The sequence below is a fragment of the Perissodus microlepis genome, chromosome 12 (genome assembly GCF_051167445.1).
Source record: "Perissodus microlepis isolate ML-2025 ecotype Zambia chromosome 12, ASM5116744v1, whole genome shotgun sequence".
Lineage (NCBI taxonomy): Eukaryota > Metazoa > Chordata > Actinopteri > Cichliformes > Cichlidae > Perissodus > Perissodus microlepis.
This window is the reverse complement of record NC_140472.1, coordinates 13,770,239-13,797,378: the sequence shown is the minus strand read 5'-3', so window position 1 is coordinate 13,797,378 and position 27,140 is coordinate 13,770,239. Positions and strand designations below refer to the sequence as shown.

The 27,140-nt window shown below is 41.8% G+C and overlaps 2 protein-coding genes across 2 annotated transcripts in view; both read right to left on the bottom strand.

Moving 5' to 3' along the window:
- Nucleotides 1–446: 446 nt before the first annotated feature.
- On the bottom strand, nt 447–12,920 carry rab11fip1a (RAB11 family interacting protein 1 (class I) a). The gene is made up of 6 exons (XM_084945562.1): nt 12,159–12,920; nt 5,293–5,729; nt 4,282–5,182; nt 1,706–3,358; nt 1,229–1,325; nt 447–792 (listed from the first exon to the last, which is right to left on the bottom strand). Exons 1-6 carry the CDS (start codon nt 12,506–12,508, stop codon nt 589–591), a joined length of 3,642 nt encoding a protein of 1,213 aa, XP_084801688.1. The 5' UTR covers nt 12,509–12,920; the 3' UTR covers nt 447–588.
- A 395-nt stretch (nt 12,921–13,315) lies between these two features.
- The window catches only part of adgra2 (adhesion G protein-coupled receptor A2), a 40,366-nt gene continuing 26,541 nt past the window's right edge, over nt 13,316–27,140 (bottom strand). The window contains exons 3-19 of the mRNA XM_084946610.1: nt 23,839–23,910; nt 22,835–22,906; nt 22,664–22,735; nt 21,378–21,541; nt 20,762–20,975; nt 20,428–20,592; nt 20,128–20,326; nt 19,874–20,023; nt 19,615–19,776; nt 19,159–19,359; nt 18,808–18,997; nt 17,964–18,172; nt 17,762–17,886; nt 17,555–17,678; nt 17,327–17,475; nt 16,637–16,726; nt 13,316–16,500 (exon numbers count right to left, since the gene is read on the bottom strand). Of these exons, the coding sequence (XP_084802736.1) occupies nt 15,087–16,500; nt 16,637–16,726; nt 17,327–17,475; nt 17,555–17,678; nt 17,762–17,886; nt 17,964–18,172; nt 18,808–18,997; nt 19,159–19,359; nt 19,615–19,776; nt 19,874–20,023; nt 20,128–20,326; nt 20,428–20,592; nt 20,762–20,975; nt 21,378–21,541; nt 22,664–22,735; nt 22,835–22,906; nt 23,839–23,910 (3,772 nt within the window). The 3' untranslated portion in view covers nt 13,316–15,086. The remainder of the gene's footprint in view (nt 16,501–16,636; nt 16,727–17,326; nt 17,476–17,554; nt 17,679–17,761; nt 17,887–17,963; nt 18,173–18,807; nt 18,998–19,158; nt 19,360–19,614; nt 19,777–19,873; nt 20,024–20,127; nt 20,327–20,427; nt 20,593–20,761; nt 20,976–21,377; nt 21,542–22,663; nt 22,736–22,834; nt 22,907–23,838; nt 23,911–27,140) is intronic.

Below are 27,140 nucleotides of genomic sequence, written 5' to 3'. Positions count from 1 at the left end.
GAACTATGAGCACAATGGAGACAAAATTGCTTAACTCTGTATACGATTCAAAATCTGCTGAGAACATAGCAGCTGCTCTATTTTAGTCGATGCTGGTTTTCTATGTAAGACCTCTCTGAAGCAACAATAGGCACAGTGTCTTTAAGGACTGGATATCCAGGTGACATTCATATGTGGTGAGTACAATATAATGACTGCTGTTAAGTGGTTAAAAGAATACATGCTTTCATAAAGATGAGGCAAAGAAAATAAAAATAAAGACTTTAGTGGAGGAAGACAACATACATGAATGATTTCAGTGATTATTCACTACACAGCAAAACTTAGAGACTGCCCAGTGTAGACTTAAAAAAAACTACTTAATGAAAACTGGATTCAACTTTTATTTAATAATTTATAATGATTAGTATATTTTGCAATAAGTTGCAGTACCTTAGTGTCGGGACAATATAAAGATTTTCTGCTTGCTTTTTACATTCCAGCATCTATTTGTTTGAAAGTTAAAAAAGTGCATATGCTCTAAGACACTGTCTTATAATACAGTACAAACACAAACAGGAAGCAGAATTAAGTCCTGTTTACATTCCTTTACACTGGCTTGGCAGCATTGAGGGCATACAGGATACTCGGCTTCTCCTCAATGACACGGACCAACAGGTTGTCTATGTATTCCTCAAGCTCAACGATCTTGGCGTCCTTCTTGGTAAGGTCAGCCTGCTGCTTCACCACCATTGTGATCAGCTCCTCCTGAGTCAGCTGAGTGTACGGTCCAGTTTCCACAGAGTCCATCATCTGAATGAAAAGAAGATAATTCGGTGAATGCTTTTTAAATTAGGACATATTGAGGAATTAATTTAAGCACACAAAGAAAAACAAATCAAAGAAATTGGAATATAAAAGTTCCATTACTTTTCTGACAAAATAATTAATATCATCACCATCTGCCAAGTTAAAGAAAAGAGAGACAAGAAGAACGTTTGAGAAAGTTTCTGAAAATACTTTGAGAGCAGACTGCCAGACGATCTTAGATGTGTAAAATCCAATCGTCTCATAGCACCACCTGGCATTTTTTTCCCATGCCACTCCTTGTAAATAAGAGCACAGTGCAGACCATGTTGCACAGTGGAAAATAGATTTTAGGTTATCCAGGCACGAATTGTTCCTGCAGCAAAAGCCGGTCAGGTTAACAGTGTTTACGTGCCAGTACATTATACCAGTATGACAGTACCTTTATCGTCGCTGGTGTGCTGTCCCGGACCTTTATCTCTTTCATAGCGTGGATGCTCTGGCTCTCTGATGTGCTCATAGGCTTCACGGGATGAGGCCTGTAAATAAAGGCATTACGTTACTGTAAGGCCTGATAGTTTACTAAGTAAATAGAAGAAGAGGTACAGAAACCCCACAGAAAATGATTAAGAAATATTTTGTGTAGGAGAAAAACAATTAAATGATGTTTTATCATCTTCCATAATCATTTCTATCGTATTCAAAGTGCATTTGAAGTGCAATATTCAACATTCAGATTGAAATCAAGTGTGAGGAAAGTTTCCAAGAAATCACAGCCTGGAAAACAGCCACACCACAAGATAAATCCCAGCGACTTATTCGCCTCCCAGTATAACAGCACCACGTGTGATCCACCATAACTGAATCAAGCTCAACCCTCATCAAAGGCTAACTCTGAAAATAGCCTGGTCAATCTCACCTGCGTGAATTTATCGCTAGCCCGCTTCCATTGCTATTCTGAGTACTGACAGGCTGAACCTCAGATGGTGACACCATCGCTCGCAAAGTTTCCTTCCCCCCAGACAAGATTTCTGGTTCCTCCATAACTACTTGAAGGGGCTCTGAAGCTTGAAAAAAAGATCGGTCTCCAAAAAGATCCTCTCCTTCACTGAAACTGCTCTGTGTTTTCCCATCATTGGGAAGCAGTAGTGGGATATCTCTGAAACCTTGAGTGGCAGTGGGTATTATCTGCTGTGTGGGAGTTGTGGATCGAAGGCTCTTCTTTCCTTTTTGTGAATTCTTTCTTTGGAAAGCAGGACTGTCTAGTTTTGACTCATCATCCGTTTTCCTGTATTCACTCTGTTTCTTCAGATCACTGCCATTAAAACTGGTGAAAGGATCTGGTGTTTTTTCTTGACCAAAAACTTTATCAAAGTCACTTGCTGTCATTCCCCAATCTCGAGGTGTCGCCTCCTTCCTACTAGCATCACCAGTAAAAAGTGAATCACCGTTTTCCTTCTGCAGCGTCCATGGGTCTCTGGAAAGAAGCTGAGTACTGGGGAATGGGTCCTCCTCTGCAAAGCCGTCTTTTAACTTTTTGTCCGTGCTGCTCATACTTGAATTAGATACTTTTGGGATGTTACCGTTCACAGCAGATTGTTGTTCCTTTGTTAGCTCGTTGACACTGACCCTTTGTCTGGGTTTAGCTGTGGGTGCTTCTTTGTTCATGGTGGCTTGTTCTTTGCTTTGATCACTTGAAGGTGGTGTATTCAAGTCCATTTGGCTTGGTGTTCTGGGTGAAGGTGTGGGTGAAGGTTGCAGCACCTTTCTTGCGCCATCTCCTGACGTAACTCTGCTTGAAGGGTCCGATATTACTGATGCTGGGGATGCAGGTTGACTACGTGTCACTGAAGACTGTTGAGAAACACTCGGGCTTTGTTTCTGACTGGAATCTGCTGCTGATCGTGGAAGTGGAGATGTCACTGGTTTAGGAGGAGTCGGGGCTGGTGCTTTTTTTGTTGACACAGGTTTGGTCTCCTGAGGTTTAGCTTGGGAAAGCCTCATGTTAGGAGTCTCCAGTGAAACAGAAGACCTAGGACTTGGTGTATGCTCCAATGGACCATCCACACTCATCTCAGGACCCAAGAGTGCAGGTGCACTCTTGTGTTTCTGATTGACCTCAGCAATTATATTATCCCATCGAGGCTGCCCTTTCACCCCGTGTCTCCTCTGAGGGAAGAGGGTTTCATAATCTGGAAGTGGTACAGAGTTTTTGCCTGGTTGCGGTTCTTCTGGCTCTTCATAAGCCGGGTTTTGAATCTCTCTGACAGGAGTAAGATTTCCTCTGGTTTGGCTCCTGTAAGTGGGTGGTAGGAGGGCCCTTCTGTTCTGATCTGCCATGGTGGGTGAAGACCCCTCAGATCCAGATGACAAATTCTCTGTGTTGCCACGGGGAGAACTAGGTGGGCTTTGATTGCTATTTCTTGGAGCTAAAGATGAGTGGAGGCTGGAGAAAGTATCAGGGGACCCAGATGGGACTCTGGACAGGATGGACTCAGAGTTGGCTGGGGAAGGAGACAGCTGACTGGGGGTTTGGAAGTCAGCAGGTTCAGGCTCCAAAGATTGAGCCAATCTGCCAAGGAGTGAAAACAAAGGCCTACAGGTCATTACTGGCACCCTCACTTTCACCAGTGTATAAACCGTCACCAATAACAAGCAGATAACATCTCAACAAGCAGGTAACTACATTCCCCATGTACTGGCTCATATAATGTAGCTGTTGTTTAACACTAATCAATAAACTCTTCACTTTGATTTATCGACTGTTGCACCTTTGTACTGCCGCTAGTATAACAAAATATTTTCCCATAAAATGGTCCACTATTCAATGAGAGGAAGCTGCTGATATTTACACATTTTACGGTCGCTCTTTTAGCCTAATGACTGTACACAACAATGACATCATCCTACTTAGATCACTCCATGCAGGCCTAACACTGCAACATAATTTAAGGGCCATCTTTCATGGCCTAAATCTCTAAAACATTTTGGAAATCAAAGATTACTGCAACAACAGCAGCAATAAAAAGGTCATTCACCTACCATTATGATCCAGATCTAAGAATTCCAGTCCGATCCAGAACACAAACAATGATATTAAAAAAAGATCTTAAACACAATATAAAAGAAAAGAAAATCGAACCAGCCACGACATTCACGCAGAAAGCAGCACTATGGCTCAGTCGCTCCTTATGAACTTTGTTCAGCCTACAACTTGTTCCACAACATCTTTACAGATTTAAACCCCACCTTCATTGTCATCGGTACAAACCAAACCGGTTTCACAGGTTCGTCAGCCATCGGAGGATGGAGTTAAGAGTAACTCATGACAAAAGCAAGATCAGATAAGAAGGTTGTGTAAATTCCAGGGTTCAGTGTTGAAAGGCATAATATACAGCAAAACTGACCAATCAGAAGCACCAGACATCATGACATATTTAGTGCAGACTGTATGGTTAAGTGTGCTTTGTGCAATGTAGTGAGAAAAAGGCCTACCTGGGTTTGACTGCAGACACTTTTGCGGTGCGGTTAAGGAAGACCAGGGCAGAGGGGGTTTGTGCCTTGCTGCTGGATTTCTGATGATCGGTTGGGCTGACATTGCTGCTTAGAGAAACATCTGAGCTGAGGGTAATGTCCTCAAATGGGTTGGTGGAATGACGGGAGACAGGCTGATTGGGATCTTGCGCATCCAAAGTACGGGCTGGGGTGGGCAGCTGTACCTCCTCCTTTTTCTCCTCCTTCTTCTTGATCATCCCGAACAAGGACGACAGTCTGTCACTCATGGACGCCTCCTCCTGACGTTTCTGCTCCTCTGCTCGACGACGCTCCTCCTCAAGCCGCTGATTTTCTGCTGCTTCCATCATCTTGCGTTGCTCTTCTTGCTTTCGCCTCTCATCCTCCTCCATCTGTTTCTTCCTCCTGGCCTCATCCTCTAGGAAGCGTCTCTTCCTCTCCTGTTCCTCTTGCAGTCTACGCTCCTCTTCCTCCTGCAGCCTCTTGAGCTGTGCCCTGTGTTTCTCCTCTTCCTCAATCCTCTTTGCTTCTGCTATGCGCCTTTCTTCTGCTTGCCTTCTTTCCTCCTCCTCTTGATGGTGCTGTTGTTCTTGTGAAGCTCTGTCTGTTGATGGGACAGATACACTCCTGAAAGCATCTGCAGAGAGATCAGAAGTGTGTTTGCGGACATCTTCCACAGAGCCTCGACCAGAGCTGTTCAGACTGAGTGTAGATCCACTCTTGGGTTCTGTCTCCTCTGTGTACACATGGCTGCCGTTAATGCACAGGTTGTTCAGGTCACTGTTGCTCTGCTTGGAGCGGCCCAGCAGGGAGAAAGGACCCAAAGACACCTTGCTGTCAGAGCTGCCGGTTCGTTTGTGTCCCAATTTGAATTTCTTCTTAACTACGGGGAGAGAGACAGTGAGGCATGATGTCATTGTTGACATGCAAAACAACTTACGCAACTTGCGCTGGCAACAGCAAACAATAAACAGAGAACAGAGGTTAAATTACCATCAGGAGAGTTGACATTGAGACCAGATGAGCGGCTGCCACTCAGAGATGAATTCTTCTCAGGCAGCGTCCCCAGTGTGGACATGGATTGTGAGATGTTACGCTGCAAGTTTGATTTGGGGGCAAAGAGCTTTTTGAGCTTAGATTTCTTTTTCTCATCTGGAGATTGGTTAAGTGACTGCGCGTCAGCCTCGCCCTCACTGTCTGTGAGGACCTGGCTGACAGAGGGCACAATCGCTGAGGCCGAGTCAGAGAAACCATCCTTTTTCTTCCCACGCACTTTGTCCTTTATCTTGGAAATGCGAGAGCGTGGTTTGTCCTGCATGGAAAGGTCAAACATGCTGGCTGACATATTGTTTCTCATAAACTGGATATCTAGCAGCACCTCTCCTCGTGCCTTGTCCTCTTTTCCCGTTTTGTCCACCAGCTTAAACCATCTGCAAATGTCAGAAATAATGAATCATGTGTTAAAACTGAATTATCGGAAGATAACAGGATTTGACTTTTGTTTCAGAACTATTTATATGATTTATCTTTATATAGTATGCACAGCTTCACACAAACACAAAAACCTGAACCTTAAATTTTTTTTAAAAATTGAGACATGTAAACAATAAATCTTAAATCCCCCAAACTCTGTAACACAGGTTGATTTACTATTGCAACTTTATTCTCAGGATTTCTACTTTAGATTTTTTAATGCTGCCTCCACAGTCACCACTCTTATTCTTAAACACTGCTACACAGTGCAAACGGAGTTAACTATATTTGTTTTATGTAATTACTATCAATCTTTTTCTCACAATAAAAAAAATGTGATGGAAATTATACTGAAAATTATTATATACAAATAGATTTTTAAACATATAGAAAACACTCTAGTTGTTACAGGCCTCATTAATCCATCACGTCAAAATTCCCAGATAATGCATTAGACATGAAAAATGTTAATGGTTTCAACAGTTTGACAATTGTTATTGTGATTATAATGTGAGCTAAATCTGAAAATGTTTTTTGATTTCGGCTTATCAAATGTCCTGCAGTTTTTCAGTGTAATTTTGGAGTGTGCATTGCTTTTCAAAAACCTGCTTTTGGTCATGACATTACTCTTTTATACAATAATTTGAATGCAGGGCTTAAATTACGTTTTATGTATGAAAGACATTGAAGAATAAATATCTGACTGCAAAAAAAGAACCTGAACCAAAATGAGCAGGTTCCTAAAACTTGTGACGTCTAATACATCAGCCCTGCTGGCATTTGTCTGCCGATTGTTAACCTGAGACTGACAGGTGTCTATACTGTACAGCTTGTTGTAGTTCCTGTTAGGAGTACCATGCCAACGGCAGCTTTGTTCAGGCTCCCCCATCATGTCCTCTCTGTTGCACAGGATCAGCTTTTATTTTCTGTAAGGGAAAGGTAAGAGTGTTCTGGAGAGGCCCGTTTAAAAGCAAGCCAAAACACGCAGTTAGTGCCACTGCATACTGTTGCTCTCCATTTGTATAATTTAAAACAAAGACATTATAAGGGCTCTAAAGGTTTTTCTCAAAACCATGCTATTATTAGATGTACTAATAGTTCAGCAGTCACGCCCATTTTGTCAAGCCTTTCCCCTTTTTAACCTTTTTGTTTCACAGTACATTCCTCTGACCGTTTCACATGAGGTAAAGGTCACAGTTTGATTTCATTTGTGCAACATGTTGTGAATCTTATTAAAGTTCCGTCTGTCCTTGCATGACTTAAACTGAGGTCTCTGAAGCTATCTATTTCCGCCCAAAACGTTGTGTAGTCCTAATCTGACACCAAACTGCAATTTAAAGGAAGTTCACAGCCAGCACATTTATTTGTCATGCAGCAGATATGCAGATAGTCTGCTGTAGGGAAAAACAGCTAGGAAACAAGCATGGGAGTGAAACAGCATTCCTCACAGCACCTCCCTCTGTGTGTGAAGTGTGTTATAATTAAATTTAAGCTGACTCTAATTCAAACATTCTTCATCTCCCACTCTAAACCAAGAATGCCAAAGCAAACAATCGCTAGCCGAGTCGAGGCACAAGGGCACGAAGATAACATTTTCACAAGTCAGTCAAGAAACAGCTTTGTCCTCTTGTCTTCAATAACAACAGGGCGTGCACCAAGAGGACTACGAAAACAATATGAATTAACACGAGTACTAACAAGCTGTCAGGCTGTTCCAACTTTTGTATTGTTTGCACATGCATATAAAGCCTCCTCCCTGACGCATGAGCTCACTGGTCTTGCTGGACAGGTTCCCTCTGTTAACTGTCAATAGCTTCCCTTTCATGTGTAATGATTAACAAACATCCTTATCCTGTGAACCAACACCAGCCAGTACGGATGATTCAGCCAATAAAAAACAAAGAAGTATAAAAACAATCTCATACAGATAGGCTACAATTGGCTGTTACTGTTCCACATACAGCCATGTTAAAAATTATCTTTAGGAAAGTTTAGTCTGATGTCAGCATTAGGTAAGTCTGATGTTACTGGGCGTCATATTTCACATGGATGGGAAATTCTCCTGTACGCTTTGTTTGCAAAATACTGTGACTCATATGTCTGAACACATGAGTCCTACTCTGGGAACTGCCTCTGCAAATGGTTGAACATTAGGCCTGCACGATACGAGGAAAACTGATAACGGCTGATAAAATTGTTCAATACTGCCACGATCACACGACATGCAAATAATAAACAAATACTGAAGTATGCATATTAGTCATACAGTTCAGATCAGCACATCTGATATTTTGTGGGCGTACTCTCTTCTTCTTCCCTGTATAGTTAGTAACAAGTGATGGGTATGTATATAATAAATGATTTTTTTTTCATTAATATCCTTACTGGTACTAAAACAGAAGTAGAAAAGTCACTGGGTTATTTCATCTCAAATCACTGTGAGCCTTCTGCTTGAATATCGCAAAAACCATTAAAGATAAAAGCCTGAAATGTTCCACTTGGTTTTTCTTTACAAATTACAAATGGATCAGGATTTGTAACTTGGAACAGAGACTTCAAAAAAATAGACAATATTCTCTAGTTTAAATATGAATAAATATACAAATGGAAAATTAAAGCTGTCCTGTAAAGTCATAACTAGTGAAACAATCATTTTGTTACATTTCACAGTAAAGCAAAATGAAACGTGTAAAATGCTTTTAAAAAATGAGACCACTCTATTTTCACTCAACTTTCATGCTGGACTTAGCGAATGCGACAAGCTGTACCACAAAAATTGCCTCTAAATAATGTACAAACACCGCAGCAGGACTCCTTACATGTCCCAGCAAGCAAGCTCACATTACCACTATATTGTACTCTTTACACTGGCTCCCAGTTGATTGAAGAATTTGTTTTCAAATTCTCATGACTGCATACAGAGCACTACAGCGACTAGCTCCAGACCATTTATCTCAATTTCTTCTCAAGCATACTTTTTAGTGTCTGTTTTACTATGTTTTTATCAAGGTTTTATTGCTTTTACTTATATTTTTATTTTCTTTTTAGATTAAAATGTTAATTTTAGCACTTTGTTCATTTATGTATGTTCTAAACAACTCATATTAGCCCAATAAGTGTGCTGTGGTTCTGCATAGCAGTGGTAGATGGGAGCTCCTGAAAAGGTTAGAAGACTCTTATTATTTGTTTCTTTTTGTTTGCAACAGTTTTGATTGCAATCACACCAACAAGCACAGTTATCAAGAACTCTAAAAACAGAGTACCCACTTCAGCTGGGCACAGCGTCCACCACCTCCTCACTGCCCACTGAGTCTTTATAAGAGACGAGAGACTTCAGCTCCAGGCAACAAAACACAGAACAGTCGATACCACTTTTTAATGTTTCAGGCACCGGGAAGGTAGAAGACAAAAACAAAAGCGGTACCACCACAAATATGTTGTAGATCAGCGGTCCCCAACCTTTTTTACGCCACGGACCGGTTTATGCCCGACAATATTTTCACGGACCGGCCTTTAAGGTGTCGCGGATAAATACAACAAAATAAAACTAGTACCGGTACCGAAAAAAAGAAGATTTATTCATAACACACGTGAAAAGACCCAGGAAAACAGAGTTAACGATAAAAACGATAACAAAATAACACTGAAAACCGATAAAAACCCTGAAAACCATACATTTCACAGGGGGTTGGGGACCGTTGTTGTAGATTACTCTAATGTATCCAGGACCCCAAGCTGAGAGGAGGCATTTGTAAATACAATGATTTTTCTGTTTGAGTTTGTGATTTGTTTATCTTGAGTGTTCGCCCTGTCATGCTCTCCATGTTGAAGTATATCTATCTAAGATATTGTCCTTACTGCCTCTGCAGAGACAAATTAAAGGACTGTTTGACGTTTTTAAAATTTAAAACCTACATAAATAACATCTAAAGGCGAAACGGATTACCTGGAAACTGGACAATAAATTAAATGAATCATTTCAGTGAGTGTTTCAGCAAAACTTTCAACCACCTGCAAGTTTAAGCTTTCAAATGGCTGGAATTTCCTGCTTTGTCCTTTGAGACAATAAACACTGGGTTTAGGACAATACGGTGCAAAAATAACTATTACTTGTAGATCATTCATAATGCAGTATAGCTCAATATCCTACTTGTGAAAAATTAAGTTTAGAGGAATCTTTGAAAAAAACAAAAACATTTAAAACAATCTGGTATATTAAGATAGTAAAACTTGCATTCATAGAAAAAAATGCACTCCAATGGAGCTGCAAAGATGAGTAAGTCCAAGTAAATTGTTAAACTGATATCTATCTATCTATGTATCTATCTGATGTCTGGCCTTAAAACCTAATTTCATCTCGCTAAACTGTTTTGTATTAGAGGAAAAGTGTCAGGTTCCCTTTCAACTGGAAAACAAAGCCTTCGGTGTCACACCCTGTATCAGCACAACAGGGGAGCAGCGCAGTAATCTAACACCACATACTTCAAGGGAAAACCAGCAACATCCAATACCCCTGCACGCATACTGCATCTTACAGAACAGGAGGAGCAGGACAAGGCAGGAGAACGAAGGAGCTCAGTTATGAAATGGAAATAGCAGGGAATGAACTTTGGCATGAACATGGAAAAAGAACCTGAGTAAGCAAAAGATAACATTTCAAATATGGTGGTACAATAACCAAGAGCATGAGGTCATTCCAGCACCATAATCTAGGCTGCCCCCAGGGTGAGTGATTACTAAGAAGTAGCAAGCGCTACCTCACTCATTCATTACCAAAGGTCACTTCAAAATTACTGGGAAAGTTTTACCAGTGTAGCCTAAAATAAACCACCTTTATTTTTAACATTTCTTTTACATAAGAGGGTGTCCAACCCAATTTGACAATTCTAAAGCAAAGCTCTGTTTGGATTCATGTTACACCCACGTTACACCCATGTCAGCGCCATTCATGTAATGCATCTGGGTGTGAACAGACATATTTTAAGCTAGTCTTGAGGAATGCTCAGGATTAACAAAAGCTAAGTGATTTTAAGGCATGCCTCCACCATCAAGCATTAGTGATTGTCATTGTCTTAAAATAATTTGTGAAGTAAAAGTGAACCCACAAGCATGCAGGGTTGGACCAATGACGACAGACAAGCAAAGGAAAGAATGATCTCAGACCATTTTCCAAGCAAGTCAGTGGATGGTTTTAAAACCCAAACACAAAAGAAAAAAGGAAGAGGAAGAGGACAGGGGCTCCACCAACGTTCATGTTTATCAATAACAGCAAACCAAAAGAAATATATGACATCAGAACACTGAAGTATTCAAGTGGGTGTCTAGAAACTCAACTTGTCTAGATAAGCCCTGCAATTGCAAAGTCAGTAAACCAATAAACTCAATGACTATGACATTATTCACTGCTGTGTTTCACAGTGGACACATACAAAGTCAAAAGATGCTCCAGAGTATTTCACATAATGTAATTCTCAGTGACTATAAGCCGTGCTGCCGCTTTATAACAAACATTGACATAAATTCTTCTGGAATTCCTTTTAATTGAATAAAAAGGTAATCTGGTGGTAAATGGTAGGTAAATTGTTAGACTTACTTTGGGCAAAGCAAATGCTGGTAAACTAGATCATCAGACAGGCACTTATAAAGCCCAATAGGTATGCTAATACCTCCTCAGAATAGCTGAAGCAAAGTTCAAATCTGCAGCTGAGAGGTAAAAATCTAATCCAACTACCCAGTGATTCTGAAAGTTAATATACAGCCCTGGAATTACACTGTGACACATGATAAGCCAGTCACAGTAAAACTGGTGGCACTTTGGCTGTAACATTTATTAAGATTACTGCTTCTTCAAAGTCTGTTCCCTTCAGTGGGAAACGTTTTTTTTAGCAGAATGTAGATACCAGCTAGAGAACGGTGTGGAAACAAACTCGATATCAGCTTACTTACCTCTTCCTAGAAACAATGCATTTAACCTAGCCTTATGGGCTAGACTACATTACATTTGCAACTAGTTTGCTCTCCACTGTGTGCCTTTCTCTTATTTTTGTATACTTCTCTCTTGTTTTGTATATACATTTCTCCTGTTTCCCATTTATTCCTACTGTCGACTATTTATAGTTTATTCCGGCACGGTTTGTGTGGAGCACCTAGAATTTCATTGTACATGTACAATGACAATAAAGGGCCCTATTCTCTTCTCTTCTATATGAAGCTGTGAAACGAAAGTTATTTGGATAGTCATTTTTCATTGTGCAGTGCTCTAAGGCTGCTGCTGCACTAAAACCCAGACTCATTATACGTAAAAGAAGACTTAAACATACTTAGTCAGAACTAATGGGGGAATCTGTGAGACCCCAAACCCCTCCCAAAACTGAAAAGACACTTACTCTGTCTTTTTGCGAGCCTTGTTGTCATAAAGCTGCAGCAGGTTTATCACAGCTTGGCCCAAGAACTTGTCCAGCCCCACTTGGGCACGGTGCATTACTATGATATATAGCATACAGCGCTCAGCGTTTCCCGGGTGGAAGAGCGGCAGGTCGAACGAAGCCTCTTCTTTCCACACCGGATCGACAGACTTCTCAGCCACGGAGGTAGAAAACTTGTCTTTGGCCACCTGGATGATGGCGTAGGAGTCGTTGGTGCCATTCTTTCCCTTGGTACGCAGGTTCCGAGCCTGGTGCACCGTTACCTGGACACTCGTAGGATACGACTGCTGGCTCTGGTCGGCCAGAGACATCGCTAAAGTCCGTCAAGCCTTACTAAAAGTTATTCAGAACTGTCTCGAAAAATACCTCAATAAAACGGAAGACTGGTTGACCTTTTCTTGAACTCTGTTGTTCACCTTCGGCGTCCTCTGCGGTTCTAGGTGTGGGTTACCTAGCTTGACTTCAGTTCGGGAAGCTCAGTATGATGTCGTAATACTTCTCCCTCCTCTTTGAAAGGCTGTGCCTCAGCCTCTGATAACATTTGAGTTCAGTTCACACTTACTTTACCATTTGCATGGTAATATTAGCCTAGGTAACCCAACCAGGGCACTGTAGCGCAACTAAATCCTTCAAGAGGCTTTTATAAACACAGTTCTTTCCGCCAAGTTGAATAGTTTACTTCCCTGATGTAAGGAGTTCCCGCCCATACTCTACATATCGCTCTCTGATTGGCCAATTCTTCAGTCGTTTATAAAAAGTCAGTTAGCGATTGGACCGCAGAGGAGGAGGGCTTTAATAACTCACAGACCGTTAACCGTGGCTGAAAAGCACTGACCAGGAATCAGTTTAGCCTGGGAAACGCAATGCAAGACTGAAAGAGGTCAGCAGTTACCACCGAACTGAGTCCAGTGCTGGTAATTGCGTGCTTGTAAGGGACAGAAAATGGCCATTTTTAAAAATGTAAAAACATTTTTACAACACATTTTTACAAATGTTTTTTTTTTATTTGTTAAGTCTAAAACGAATGTTTTTAATAATTAAATTAAATTACTATTATTATTAAGCAAAAAATAATTACAAAAAATATTGTGTTTTTACGTCATTAATTTAAAAACTACCAGTAATGTAATGTACTTTTGTCTTACTTTGTTTTTTACATTGTTCTTTGCCTGCGGGAGCACAGGGAACAGTGTGCTACAGGTAAGACTTGTGAAATTACGTCACAGCAACATAAATCTAAGGGCATCTAAAATCCTATCATACAGTAACTATGAATTCATTTATCTACCAGGCCCTTTTCAACAAAGTTTAAGCCATTGCAAATTATTTTCAGGCAATGTCCCTTTAATGAAATGAACATCATATTAAGAACACAATATTTCATATGACCACAATAATACTGGGTTTTTGTAGGCTTGTGTAATTGCAAAATAGAGTACACTCCACTGGATATTTCAGTAAATGAAGACGATTGGGTTATTTACAAAATGCAACATTCAGTTATAAATAATTAAAGATGTGAATTATTGAAATCAAGCAACAAGCAGCTGTGGCTCCATTCTTCAGCAACATAAAGGTTTTTCTTTGGCACAAAGAAAAATACATCAGAAATTAAACAGAATATTTTAGTGCCCTGATTATTTTTCCTTTTAAATAAAGACATTGTCTTGCATGCAACTTGCAAATTGGAAATTGTTAACAAAAGCATAGTTACTGATAGAGAGGCAACATTAAGATTATATGTATACCTATCGCCCATGATATTAAATGAACCAGACAAGTCTATCTTTCTAATCAACAAAATCATACCACGCCTATATAATAAAATATGACAAAGAAAGAGCATATTATGACACAGCAACAAGTGTAACAACACAGGGTGTGTTGCCCAGAGAACAATGGAGAAACGTGGCAATGAGGTGCGTAGCAGAAATACTATTTCCTGTTAATGTAATTTCCTGAATTGCAAGTGCATTAAAAAGCTCATAAAACAGAAGTATGGCTTTGGATTTGTGAGTCAACTCAAGGCAATACTACGGCGGCCCCTAAATTACAAACAGCTCGACCACCACAATCAAAAACCTGCTAAATACAGTTTAAAGGAAATCTCAATCCAGGTTCCTCTGCTATCCAGGAGGGGGCAGTCATTCAGGTATTAGATCAGACAAGGTCTGAGTGGATATATTGTGAATTTATCACACAAGAGAAGCTCCAGCAGTGCTGATAGGAGTACATAGAAATGAAAAGGAAACATTTTTTTATATTTAAAAGTTTCGCATAGCCTTTTTATTTCACTCTGAGATTCTGTACAGCCACACTCACGCAAATCCTCTTCTGTTGTGTGAGCGCGCACACACACAAACACACACACACACACACACACACTGAAGCATAAACTTGCAGAAAACATAGAAGTGCATACATGAGTAACACAACCAGTTATTCGAAGCGCACATAAGGGTGAAAGGTTTTCCACGGATTAAATGCATATAGCTTGACTTTGGAAATGGCCCATCTCATAAACCATTTCATGCTATAGTTGATATGCATAGAAGAATCACAATTAAAACATTAAAGCTTTCATTAGACATCTAAAATCAACATCATATGCCAATTTTAGAAATGACTTGTACATTTTCATAAGATAATTGTGTATCTTCTTTTTGAAAATGTCAATAAAAACACCTGCCTTAGTATTTTTTTATTTTTTAAATCATTTCACAGCAAACTCTCTCAACGCTACTGAGGCAAAAGTACCAGTTTAGGGTCCTGGATGCCTTCATGATATTATATCTTAAATTAGATAATTATTAAGAGACCGTTGAAACATAACCCAGTCATTCAAGAGTTCATTAAGGACATGCATAGTTGTTCACATGTAAGCATATTTTACACCGTGGTTTCACTTTTCCACAAACCACTCTTCATTCCAACAGAGCTCTGTGATTGGTCTGTGCCACTCATGTCCTGCTCTAGTTCCAGCACAGAGTTTTTCAGGTTGCCATTTTGGCCAGCGGCCCCTGGAACAGTGGCGGTGTCGCCGTTCAGAGGGTAGGAGCAGCGCTTTGTTTCCGCAGAAGCTGCGACTTTTAAATTGTCTCTGCTGGCACATCGCCTCTGAGCGTTTTGCATGGCCACTCGGCTGGCCATCGATGGCAGCAGGGGGAATGGTTTGCGACTCCCGCTGCTTCCTCCATCGCTTCCCTCCGAGGGGCTCGTAGCTACTGATTCTCCCACCCGCTTCCCGTTTGTCAGCACGCTGGCCTGGTTCTCTGACAGACTGTGGTGAATGCTGCCATTCTCACTTGTGGCTTGTTTGTAAACAGCATGCGATGAACTGAGGTGGTCTAAAGCTATGGGCCCTAAAGCTCCAAGACTGCCCCCACCTCCAGCAGCCCTTAGGGCTTTGAGACGATAGTGACCTCTGCCCTCGCCCCGATGATAGTATTGACTACTGCCTTGTTTAGTTCTGCTGCTCGCTTTCCTTCTCTGGGGCTGTCCTGGGGCTGCAGAGTTAATGGTGGGCAGAACATTGTTTGTAGGCTTGGTGATGTTGTCAGTACTGGTGCTAGTGTTGTTGCCCGTAGGAGCACGTGAAGTGCCGTTTGAATTGTCTTGCGTCGCCTGCAGCAGGTTGGTGAGCTTGCAAGGCCCTGGGCCCACGCTGCTGATCCCACTTGGTGTGGATGACGACCTAGCTGATGAGGAATTATGAGAGTCACCAGGTGGATGGCAGTTGATAAAAAGCTGGGATCCCTGTTCAGAGGTCTGGACCCCACTCCCAGTAGTGCAGGTATGGGTGTAGGTAGACACGGGATGAGGGCGTTGATAGCCTGGGCAACAAGCCAGCCAAGAGGTCTGGACATCTTGTCGCCGGAAGCAGTGGTGCACCACCAGAAAACCCCCCAAAACTGTTGCGACTATCCCATAGAGACAGCTAAACAACAAGCTAGTGTGACCTGTAAGCCACACTGCCATGGCTGCACAACACCACAGAGCCACAAACAGGAAGTGGGTGGCCACCAGCACAGAGAACTGTGTCTTGAGCGAATACTGATCCTCTGGAGACATAACAGGGTGTACAGGTCCAGTCACTGAGTCTGTGGAGAGCAGGCTTGTACTTCCTGCGAGTGCAGGATGGCTCTCGGTCACAGGAGAAGACAGAGTGGTTCCTGTGCATTCTTTGGCCTCACGGTGCCTCAAGCGAAAAACAGTGCACAGGAAATAGATCCAGGTCACCAACACCACCAGGCCAGCGGGGACAAAGAAAGACCCCAGGCTGGAGCGCCGGACCAGCCAGCAGCTGCAAGAGGCAGAAAAGATTGCAGGAGAGTCAGCACAAAACAAGGACATCTTTGTGTGTCATTCGCTTCAGCAGCAATCCAAACAACACAAAGTCAAGGGCCAAATGGCTCAAGGATAAAAAGAGAGGCACTTACTAAGGGCTGTTGTCTCCATAGTCGTTAACATTGACAGCTGCTGTGATCCCACAAATGATGAGAGGAACACCATCAGCTATCAAATAGAACCTTGAATAACAGAGAGACACATATCAAACTCATGAGATAAAAAGCGATTCTTGTGCATGTTTGACCTTCGGCTGCCATGATCTTTTTTCTTTTCCTTTTGGTGTTTTAATGTATTCCTGGCTCTCTACCATGTGCAGGGCTTTATGATCTTTGGCTGCCTTAGTAGGCACAGTGTTACATGGATCAGCACAGACACCGGCATCTATGTTCTCATCTAATGTGGCTGAATAGGCAACAAATGGTGGCTGGAGGTCAGAGGCACAGTGTAGTATGAGCACAACCTCTAGATCACAGGAACAGGAAAGCGGGAAGAGAAGAAAATCGGGAATACTGGATATGATAGATATGCTCAGATTCATGACAACTCCCACTCATTCTCTTATGGTGGTCTCATGCCCCTTTCCCCCCTCCCCCTCCCCTTAGCCATTGGGCACAATAACCACCTTTGATCGTGCACACTTTGGGTGGTCACACACAAGAATTACAGCATCTGCCCAAAATATAAACCTTATTGACAACAGTAATACAACAGTAATATTGACAACAGCCCACTTCCAGTAAAGGAAGTGGGCGAAGGTGAGTTGAATCTTGTTCACTGACCTGAGCATAGGTCGCTGTGTAGGCGGAACAGGAGATTCTCCATCTGGTTGCCGGGGCATTCTCCACACAGCCTCTTTGTAAATCACCCTGGCGCTGACTCCAATCCACAGCAGGGTTGACAGCGAGGAGTAATGCAAGGCAATGCCAACCTGTCACGTAATGTTGTCAGATCAGACATCAAGCTTAAATGCCTCTAAAAAAATGCAATACTTGAAATTCAAAACTTACTGCTTGGCAAACGACTGGATAGCTTGTTAAGCTTATGCCGCCTGCGTAGATTGCTGTTGTCATTGCAATGTGGAAGCAGGTATTCAGCAATGTGTGCCAACTTTTTCTTGATATGCATATTGAACTATGGGAGAAGAGTAAGCTAATTAGATAATGAAGCAAAAAATAAATAAATAGTAGCGAGAAATTGCAAATACACTGCAGTACCTGTGGTGCAGTATGTGTGTAATGATGATAGTAAAGAGGCAAAGGAGCAGAACTGCAGTGCAGGCATAGACCACTGGATGGAGCACCCTCACAGTCAGTGGGGAGCTAGGGAAGTCGGGGACCTCCTAGAAACCACAGAAGTCAAGTTAACTCTCATTTAGCCACGGTGATCTTGGATGAATCATTACATTTTTGAGCCTACCTGCAGAACGGCATAGTTGCTAAGCAGAGAGCAGCGCATGGTGGAGGTGTTGCTGTCACTGCGGACCAACTGGCAGCCCTCCTGACTCCAGCCTCCCTGCTTCTCCGGTCCCTTAAGGCTCCAATGGGCTGCCACGGCATCGGTACCAGGAGACAAGTGGCGGAGTGACACCCAGATGGGGTCTGAATTGTTCTGCATGCTGCAACCATCTGTCACAGAATGAAATTAATACATAAATAAAAACCTACTGTTTACTGAATAGAATACCCAATGCATTCTACTTTCCACCTGGTTGTTTTTGTAAAAACAATTACATAAACTGGGGTATAAGTGCAAAAAAATGGATTGAAGGCTTTGTTTATATTTCATGATTGGCCGCTACAATTTGCAAAATGACTCTTGGCAAAGAGAGAGAAAAACCTGCCAAGGCAAAAACAAGCAACGAACAAAGAACAGTCCCAAGGTTTTTCTGGTGCAGTGGTTCAGACAAAGTAGCCTTTCATTATACTGAATTTCACACAGTATCGGATCTGTAAAAATTATACCCGGGTTACGTTTGGTGAAGAAAGCAACTGTCCCATTTGACTGCAAGATATTTTTCATATTTAATTAATTCAAATAAGCACAAAGTGGTTCGTTCTTTGTTCATCCTGAAGCATAATTATGATGTTTGTAGCTGTCACAGAACAGAAGAAATACACTAATGTGTTTTATTATGATGCCTAAGCATACAGAGCATCCAAACACCCATGATTTTAACTTTGCAACATTAACTTTAAATATGCATTAATAAATAAATAAATAAATAAAAGGAGTCTCTTTAATATACTAAAGGTTTCCTTACCTAGGCCTACAAAGACAACAGGGCTGTTGACAGTGCGTCTGCGGGAGTGTTCAGTAGTGGTGCTCGAGTTCCCAGTCAAAGGAAAAAAGCTGCCTGTTCGAAAGGCTACAAACTGCAGTTTACAGTCTGCTGCAGCATCCGAAGCAAACAGATTAGCTGGAAGAGTCACCGAGGCCAAGGCTACAGAATTCTGGAGAATTAAAAAAGGTGCAAGTCACACAAGAAGCCAAACTGCAAATGTTGATTGTATCAAAATCCTTCATTAAACCTAAACTGTCCGTGTCTATATGATGTGGTTATTAATGAAGTAGACAGAACAGGCGGATGCAAGAAGGCATACATAAGCCTCACCTTTAGGAAAAAATTGTTGAGAGAGGTGTTATGGGCACCAGTGCTACAGTGGACGCGAAGCTGCTGTTCATGGACAGACTCTGACGTTTCCATTCCCAGGTTGCCCACTGACACCTCACGCTGCTGATGCGCAGTACAAGTTATCCCAGTGAAGTGGGCAGGTTGAATTAGATGGGCTTCCATCACAATGTTCTTAGACATCTGTAAACATGAAGTCACCCAGGCAAGGTAAACACCCTGACACTTTCATTTAAACATTACTATGGGTTTTGTTGTATTACACAGACAATTTCACACAGAAATATGATTAAAGACATGCACCACTCTTCTAAATCACACACACATGCATTTCCTACTGCATGAATGAACTATAGAAAGATTTCACAGGTTTCACAGCAAGCATGCTCTGTTGAAAATCACATGATAAATATATAAAAAACAGTTAATAGTTCCCACCATGGAAAATTCTTTAGCATTACTGTGTAGCTGAGACCAGGCCAATGTCTCAAGGGAGTTGACTATAGAACTACAGGCTCTCTTCTCTCTCTGGGCCAGAGCGAGAATCTGTTCATCCACCTGCATCAGGTTACTGCCCATCTCCACCATCACCGCCAACAACTGGAGCACAGGGAAATTTAAAAGGAGATTTAATAAGGAACTCTAGAGAATATATTACTACATTTCTAAACAATGTATTTACTTAAAGTGCCCTCACCTCTTTTATCTGTGTCACATATTCCATAAACTTCTCCATAATTTGCGCCATGTACAGTACATCGACCGAGTCAGTAAAACCAGCAGCCTCCAGGGTGTATGTGCGAACTTGATGTGCCACTGTGACAACATTGGATGCATTGATGGGTCTCTGAAAAGCAAGAGCGGAAATATGGTGAGGACATAAGGAGTCACGTCATGCTATGAATGTTTATTGAACCAACATACTACGGCGCTGACAGCGCTGCGACTGACCAGGATGAAGGTATGCAAGACACGTGTGATGCCGTTGGTGTAGTGACAGTTTGAGTAGTCGCCATCCTCCCATTTTCCAGTGCGGTCACAATAGCGAGAGGCTTTTTTCTGCTCCATGCCCCCCTCAACAGACAGGGAAGGGTAACGCAGCTGCAGGCAGTACTGGTGGGAGGTAATTCCTGCCAGAGTTCTTGGCCACCTGTGGATAAATGCCAGAGAATAATGGCAACGCTGAATCTTTTTTTTATATCATATGTTCCATATTATAATATACAGGATATATTTAAAGCTTTAACTGACCTGAACTCCCCACGGTTGTTGACAACTTTATCTTCTGGACAGAAGGAGGCACTGTTCTCCAGTACCACTATCTCAATGGTGAGAGACTTGTTGCCCCTCCCAGTAGAAACCACACACTCCCACTCTCCACTGGCCTCCACATGCACATCGTATAGAATAAGCTCACTGGATAAAAATGATAGCGACAGCTCATTATAACACATCGTTAACACATAGTATTGTAACTAATAAAGCCTCTCCCTTTTTTTTTTTACTCAGGACTGTCTTTGCAGTAAAACGAAAACAACTCATCTGACCTACTACTACTCTGTCTGTGTTGCTCTATTTACCACACCTGGTGATAAAGGTGCAGTCATGCACGACACTGCTCTCCAGCTGGACACCCATTTCTGGATCAGTGGTCACTGGCTGACCATTGTGACGCCAGTGTAAAGTGGTCATCTTGTCCACCAAGGCAGCAGCGCAGTGGAAGGGCAGCCGATCACCTTTGAAGACCACCTGACGCTGAGACGGCAGCAGTGACATGGTGTGCAGCTCCAGAGGACCATCTGAGCAACACGGTGGGAAAAGATGCAGATGTGAAGGTTACACATCGCTCGGAACTGCTTGTGCTGCTCTGTCATTACCAAGCCTCAGCTACATTTTTCCACAGAAGCTATTATGAGTCTGCCGTTCTAGAGCAGACTGGATGCAGACTGCAGCAATTGGTAAATTCAACCCACAGGATTAGCTGTCAACACAACTCACTGAGCCTTTTGGAAATATGTCCCTGCAGAGCAGCGGGGATTGATTTTGTTCAACCCTTTTTTGGTCGGTTAATCCTTGAAATAGCTGAGATGAGCTTGAACTTCATAATGAGTGAACTGTTGCTGTCATTCACAGTGCAACATTCTCTGAAATAAAGTGGTGAACCGCCTCATTCATATGCCTCACTGCTGCCAGGCTCTTACCACAGCTCAGATGGCTTTCCCTTAGTCCACGCAGGGGCTTTCCTCTCAGGCTCATGGGGTAGGCACACAGGGTTTCTTCCCCCAGCCGTGCTGGACTGCCGCGAAAGAAGTTCGGGACCCATTGCAGCTCGCAGTCACATGTTAGGTAGTCTGAGTTGAAGTTCCTGAAGAGAGAACCAATGGTGCCTTAGGAGAGTTTCCATGTTTACTCTGTTTGACTGAGCTCTAGTTTTTACCTACAGGAAATGCCACAAAATGTCACACCTCTACATGCTGGTTGGCTTGATGTAAAATGAAATGAACTGACTCATAAGCTTTTTTCAAACATGGGCAGGACTGTACGTGAAAAGCAAACAATCAAAGTCCACTTGAAGCTGACTCAAACTATTGCTAAACACTCCAATATTTAAATGCTCAATTTTACAGCACAAAAACATCTTTACAGCCCGGTACAGAAACAATTATGATCTCTATAGCTATTGCTAAAAATGATCTCCACAGTTAAAATATTGTAAAAGCTTAAAGACATGCATTGATAAGGATGTGCCTGCTTGGAATGACAGGCAAGTGTAGACACAGGCAGATAAAGTCACTAGCCGTCAGCTAGGCGTCACTTCACCTGTTTGTGTTTTTTAAAGCATTTACCTGACAACTAATGTGTTGTATTGTAAATAGTATTAACAGACCATCAAAGAACTTTGTGCTCCAATTTTGATGAGTTAAATTCTAACATTATTCTAATACTATTTCATTTGAATGTTAGCACTAATTAGCACGTATCCATATCTATGTTTTGCACTTGGCTTGCTAAGCTAGCAAGTCCACTCTCTTCTCCTAATATGGTCCATTTTGACTCCACAAACACAAGATGACAAAATAACAAACACAAGGGTTAAAAACAGCCACTTAACAAATATCTCATGGCCATGTCCATCTTTTATATACAGTCTGTGGTTCCGTTTTGAAATGTTTGTAGATAAACTTTAATGTTTCTTTACGGTAGCATAAATAATATGCTTTCAGTTTTTTTAAAAAAAGCATGCATAGTATAGACAAAAATATCCAAATTAAAATAAATACATGTCAAATAAATCCTCTGATTATTTGAGCTTTGACACAGGCTTCACTGTGAAACACGGTTGGCATACACACGGGAAAATAAATACTAATTGAAAATAAATGTTATCTTTGTCTAGGATGTCCAAAAATATTTTGTTAAACTATGGACTGGTATGCCGTGAGGGTAACCTCGGGGGAATGAAAGGCCGACAGAGTTTAATACTCACACTAGCTTGAGGGACGGCAACTCTTCAAACACCCCTGGATTCATGGTTGATATGATGTTGCCAGAGAGGTTCCTAACAGAACACAAATTAGATATGAACAGTGTAACTTCATAGCTTTGCTGTAACTCATAGAGGACTTTTTTTAATCGAATCAATTCATCTGCCTCTTACAGTTTAGTAAGATTGGTCAGCCCCTGGAACATGTCTGCAGTCAGGCAGCCAATGCGGTTGTTGGAAAGGTCACTAAAAGTGTAAAAGACAAAAGAATGTGGTTAGTTTTTCAAATTACGAGGCCTTTTCTCAATCACTCAGCACCAGATTGTGGTGTCTTGACTCTTTCAGTGGCCGCATTGCTTTACTGATGTGAAATGTCATTTGTCTAAGAAACATATACAACATACTTGTATAGGATCTCCTTTCATGTCTTTAAAAATTAAGTAGCTGTATTCAACTGTAGTCAGAACATTATATATTTTAATATTTGGGAAGTTAAAGAAGCGTTCCAACAGTTCTGGCTACTTCTCCTTATCAGGACACAAAGGGACCCAAGTACGAGTTTATCATCATTGGGGTAAAAGCAGGGCCCCAGTTCTGCTGTCCACCTCTGAGTGTGATGTATATCTGCAGTCAGAGAGGGATCTGCTCTGTTGTACCTCTGACACTACCCAGCAGAGAGCTGTCCAGAGCATGTGTTTATCTCCCCCTGTTTGTTTTGAGAAGCCCCAGACCTTGCAGGGAAAACACAAGAAGGGGGAGGAGGGAAAGGGAGTCATGCGGCGCTGCGTCTTTGGACCCATGCTGCAACCAGACCTCGGTGTCCAAAAACACAATGAGTGAGCAGCAAGCGGCCTCAAACAGCCGCCTTGTCACATTCAATTGCGTGTGAGGAGCCCTGAGGTTTGAAGCGGGGCTCACAGATGACATCCCAGTGTCCCCTCTGCAGAAACATTTAGGAAAGGAAGCTTTTATGGTGACAATAACACCATGAACCTGATATGACATATGACATCTGCGAGCTTCCAAAAAAATATATATGTGGGTTTTCTCCTGACTACTGCCAATCTGGGCAACAAACTAACCTCCGTCCATCTTATGCTAAACCTTAGGATTAAACTCTCTGTGTTTATTGAGTTGTGAACCCGAGTGAAATGTGGGTCATCTTAATATCTACTTACAGTTTCCGAAGCTCAGGGAGGCTTTGGAAGGCTCCAGGCATGATGGTGCTGATTAAGTTGTGCTTGAGGTCCCTGGGGGAAAGAGAAAATGTTAGGTGCACGCAAGGACTATACTGACACATTAACAAGAGGACTGCAAACGTTCATTTTTGTATTCTCACTGAGAGTTGCAATGTTTAGAGTGGTACCGCAATCATATATTTGTAATCAATATGTAGCTGGAGCTAATTTACTGAGCTTAGCATAAACACTTGGATCAAGGGAAGCAGCTATGTCATTGTAATAAAATGAGTCCTCAAGGGGCACAAAGTTGTAAGGCTCTAGCTTGATTAATTAACCCTTTCAGAGAAGAAAGTTTAAAAATAACAGCAGCATTTTAAGGGATTTTGTGTAGTAGTAGTAGTACAGTCACAAGCATGGTATCACCATTTACCATTGAAAGAAGACGCTGTTAGGTTTAAATGAATGGGAGCAGGGACACACATCCTAAACCTGGCTCGTCCAGCGAGCCACAGCAGGATATTTGTGCAAACAAATAGGAAATATTATCCGAACTGCCTCCTGGGCTTGAGACTAGCGAGATATTCAACCACATAAAACACTTGTGGAATCTGAAACTATTAACACTAAGTTCTGTTATTTATTCTTTTCTTTTTTTTCCAAAACTGTCCTTACCGCAACAAGCTTTACCCAATTCAAACCATAAATAATAATTTTTCTAAGTGTCTTTGAAGATTTAATTTCATACTATCCGCTGCACTTCTCCACCCTGTTCCACTTCTACACCCACACTCCAGTCTTAAAGACTTTAGCTAGATACTCCCATCTACATCAGCTGCTGTAGATTAGATTTTGAACCTTTTTTTTGGCCAGGTGAGAATAGCAAGGTTAAATGAGGTCGGGAGACGGATGGTTATGAACAGCACATGTTATCCACGTTCCTATAGCATGAAATAGTTCTGCTCCCATCAGAGCAGTCGCAGAGTCAGATTTCCTTACAGGAGCATCAGTGCAGCAGCTGCGTTTTTCTCAATTTCTCTTTTTAACAAAGACTTCGATGTTATGTTAGACCTCAGAGGACCTTTTGGTCCTTTTTGTTTTCCACAAAACATTATCTTCCACGGCGGTTGTCAACCACGCTGCTTCACATCACCTCAGGCGTCTCTTAACCACTGTTTTGTCTGCTTTCCAAGAGATGAACTTTTCTGGGTAAGCTACGGCGGGAAAATTGTTGTAGAAAATGCTTCGAGCAAAGAAATTACACTGCGGTGTGGCTGAGACATGCTCAAAAAGATCAGGGGGTTTTGCTATTGGTCCTTCTAAGCCATCACTCATATTTAGATTCGAAACAGGAGACTGGTTGAAATGATGGAGCAAAAAAAACTGGCCCCAGACCAACAGGCCAAAGTTTGCTCGGTTCAGATCTTTGAGTGTGTGCCAGCTTGTCAGTCAGAACATTTGCAACAATTTCACAGCTTTTTAAAAATTGGAGATATTTCCACCTCTGTGATTCTAAATAAGCAGTAAAAAAAAGCATATCACCAATCAAATCAAAGAGCAATCTGGGTGTTTGACAGAGAACAGCTACACTTTTCAGTATCTGTGTGTGTGTTTGTGTGTGTCTCCGGACTATATTATGAGTCTGTCACAATATAAAATAGCAATCTTTGTGTTACTGCGTCTCACTCTGAATATACATGTGTTTCTGGGGGACATTAGCTTCATAGAATTTGTTGACCCAGGCAGGGGAAGAACAATACTGCTGTTTCCAGTCTGTGTGTCACGGGGCTCATTAGTGCAGCGATGAAAGACGCGGCACTGCCCACTACTTCCTCTCCCTGAGATCTGTCTCGCTCCCTCCCTGTCTGTCCCTTTGACACACACATGCTCCACGTGCACACAGCCACACACTTTGCTGTGTTACCCCCATCTGTACGGACTCAAACATGCTCTTACAGCTGGATTAAAATGCTAACACAAAAGTGCCACAGAGTCGCTGTAAGCTGGGATTCAGTTGCTAGATAGAAGTGTCAGTTTCAAGGCTTGTCTTTAAATGCTTGTTTTTGTCACGTCCTTCTTGCACATGGAGGTAATGTTTACTATAACACTGCTCATATGATCTACACAACACATTTATTATTAAGACAGTGCATTATTTCTTTTCCTTTATATTGTAAAAATCTCCTGCTTAAAATGTCCTCAGATCAGCTAACTAAAGATCTCGAGAAAAATATAATGGCTAATTCTAATTAGCTTCTTAATAAATGTAATGTACTGCACAGAACAACTAAATTAACTCATTTCTTCTGGTGTGTTATCTTCTGTTATATTGTCTGGTGGAAAAAAACACCTAAAAAATCAAAAATCAACAGATGATACTAGAATGACACAAACATAACATAAATCCAAATAGACTTACACAAGTACACAAACATGTTAGCCGTGCTGTTCTCACAGGACATTAGACTGAGTTCAAATTTGTGCCTGGATACCAAACCAAACCAAAGAAGCGTTTGTTGATTTTTGGAGGAGGCCACTTCCTTCTGTCCCTGCACCCCGTGCCATTAAAGGTGAGCCGGTCGCTGCAGTGCACTGATATGTAAATATTTGGGTGCTGTTTTTGATAGGTAGTTAAATTTCGATTCAAACACAGATGCTATATGTGGGAAAGTTATGAAATTGACCCTTAGGAAAATAATATAGATCTCCTTTATCAAGTCAGTACTTTTATTTTCTCTGATTTGCTGGTTTGGAAGTCTTAAATCTTAAAAACAGGAGCAAAATGTATCATTCAAGCTAATGAATGAATCCAGAACTATATAGTGATTGTGCCAATGTGGATTTCATGTTTCTCAAGAGGAATCTTATCCCAACTGCATCAAGCCAATGTGCATTTCCTGTCTGGCTCAAGGCTCTGACCTGATTATTAACACACCGCTGCCTCTGATCCCTTCTCTTATCACCAGGCTGGTAAATGTGAAGGAAAACAGGAACTGAAGCACTGTCCAAGCACTTTGCCGGCACAATCCCAGCTGAATGTCTGGAGCCGCCTCTTACCACTGGCTCACAGTGTCCGATTTGTTTCCAGCGCTATTTAAAACCTTCAGTACAGTAGATTGAAAATAGAGTAGCAGGCTTCACACTCAGGCGATGACTTGTGTGCGTGCCCTCTGGAGTAGCCAGCGCCCCATCTTACAGCAGCTTCACAGCTCAGTGACCTCGACACTGTTGAAAACAGCTGTCACCAAGGAAGAGGAAAACAGCAGAGACAATGAATGCTTCAAAGCCTCATGCTTGCAGAC

What these genes read in the sequence shown, in the direction of transcription:
- rab11fip1a (XM_084945562.1), bottom strand. Translation starts at nt 12,508, where the DNA reads ATGTCTCTGGCCGACCAGAGCCAGCAGTCGTATCCTACGAGTGTCCAG. An exon ending in GTGTCTGCAGTCAAACCCAG is followed by an intron (nt 3,359 to 4,281) that starts GTAGGCCTTTTT and finishes ACTCCTTGGCAG; the next exon opens with ATTGGCTCAATCTTTGGAGC. An exon ending in CTAGCGATAAATTCACGCAG is followed by an intron (nt 1,326 to 1,705) that starts GTGAGATTGACC and finishes CTTTATTTACAG; the next exon opens with GCCTCATCCCGTGAAGCCTA.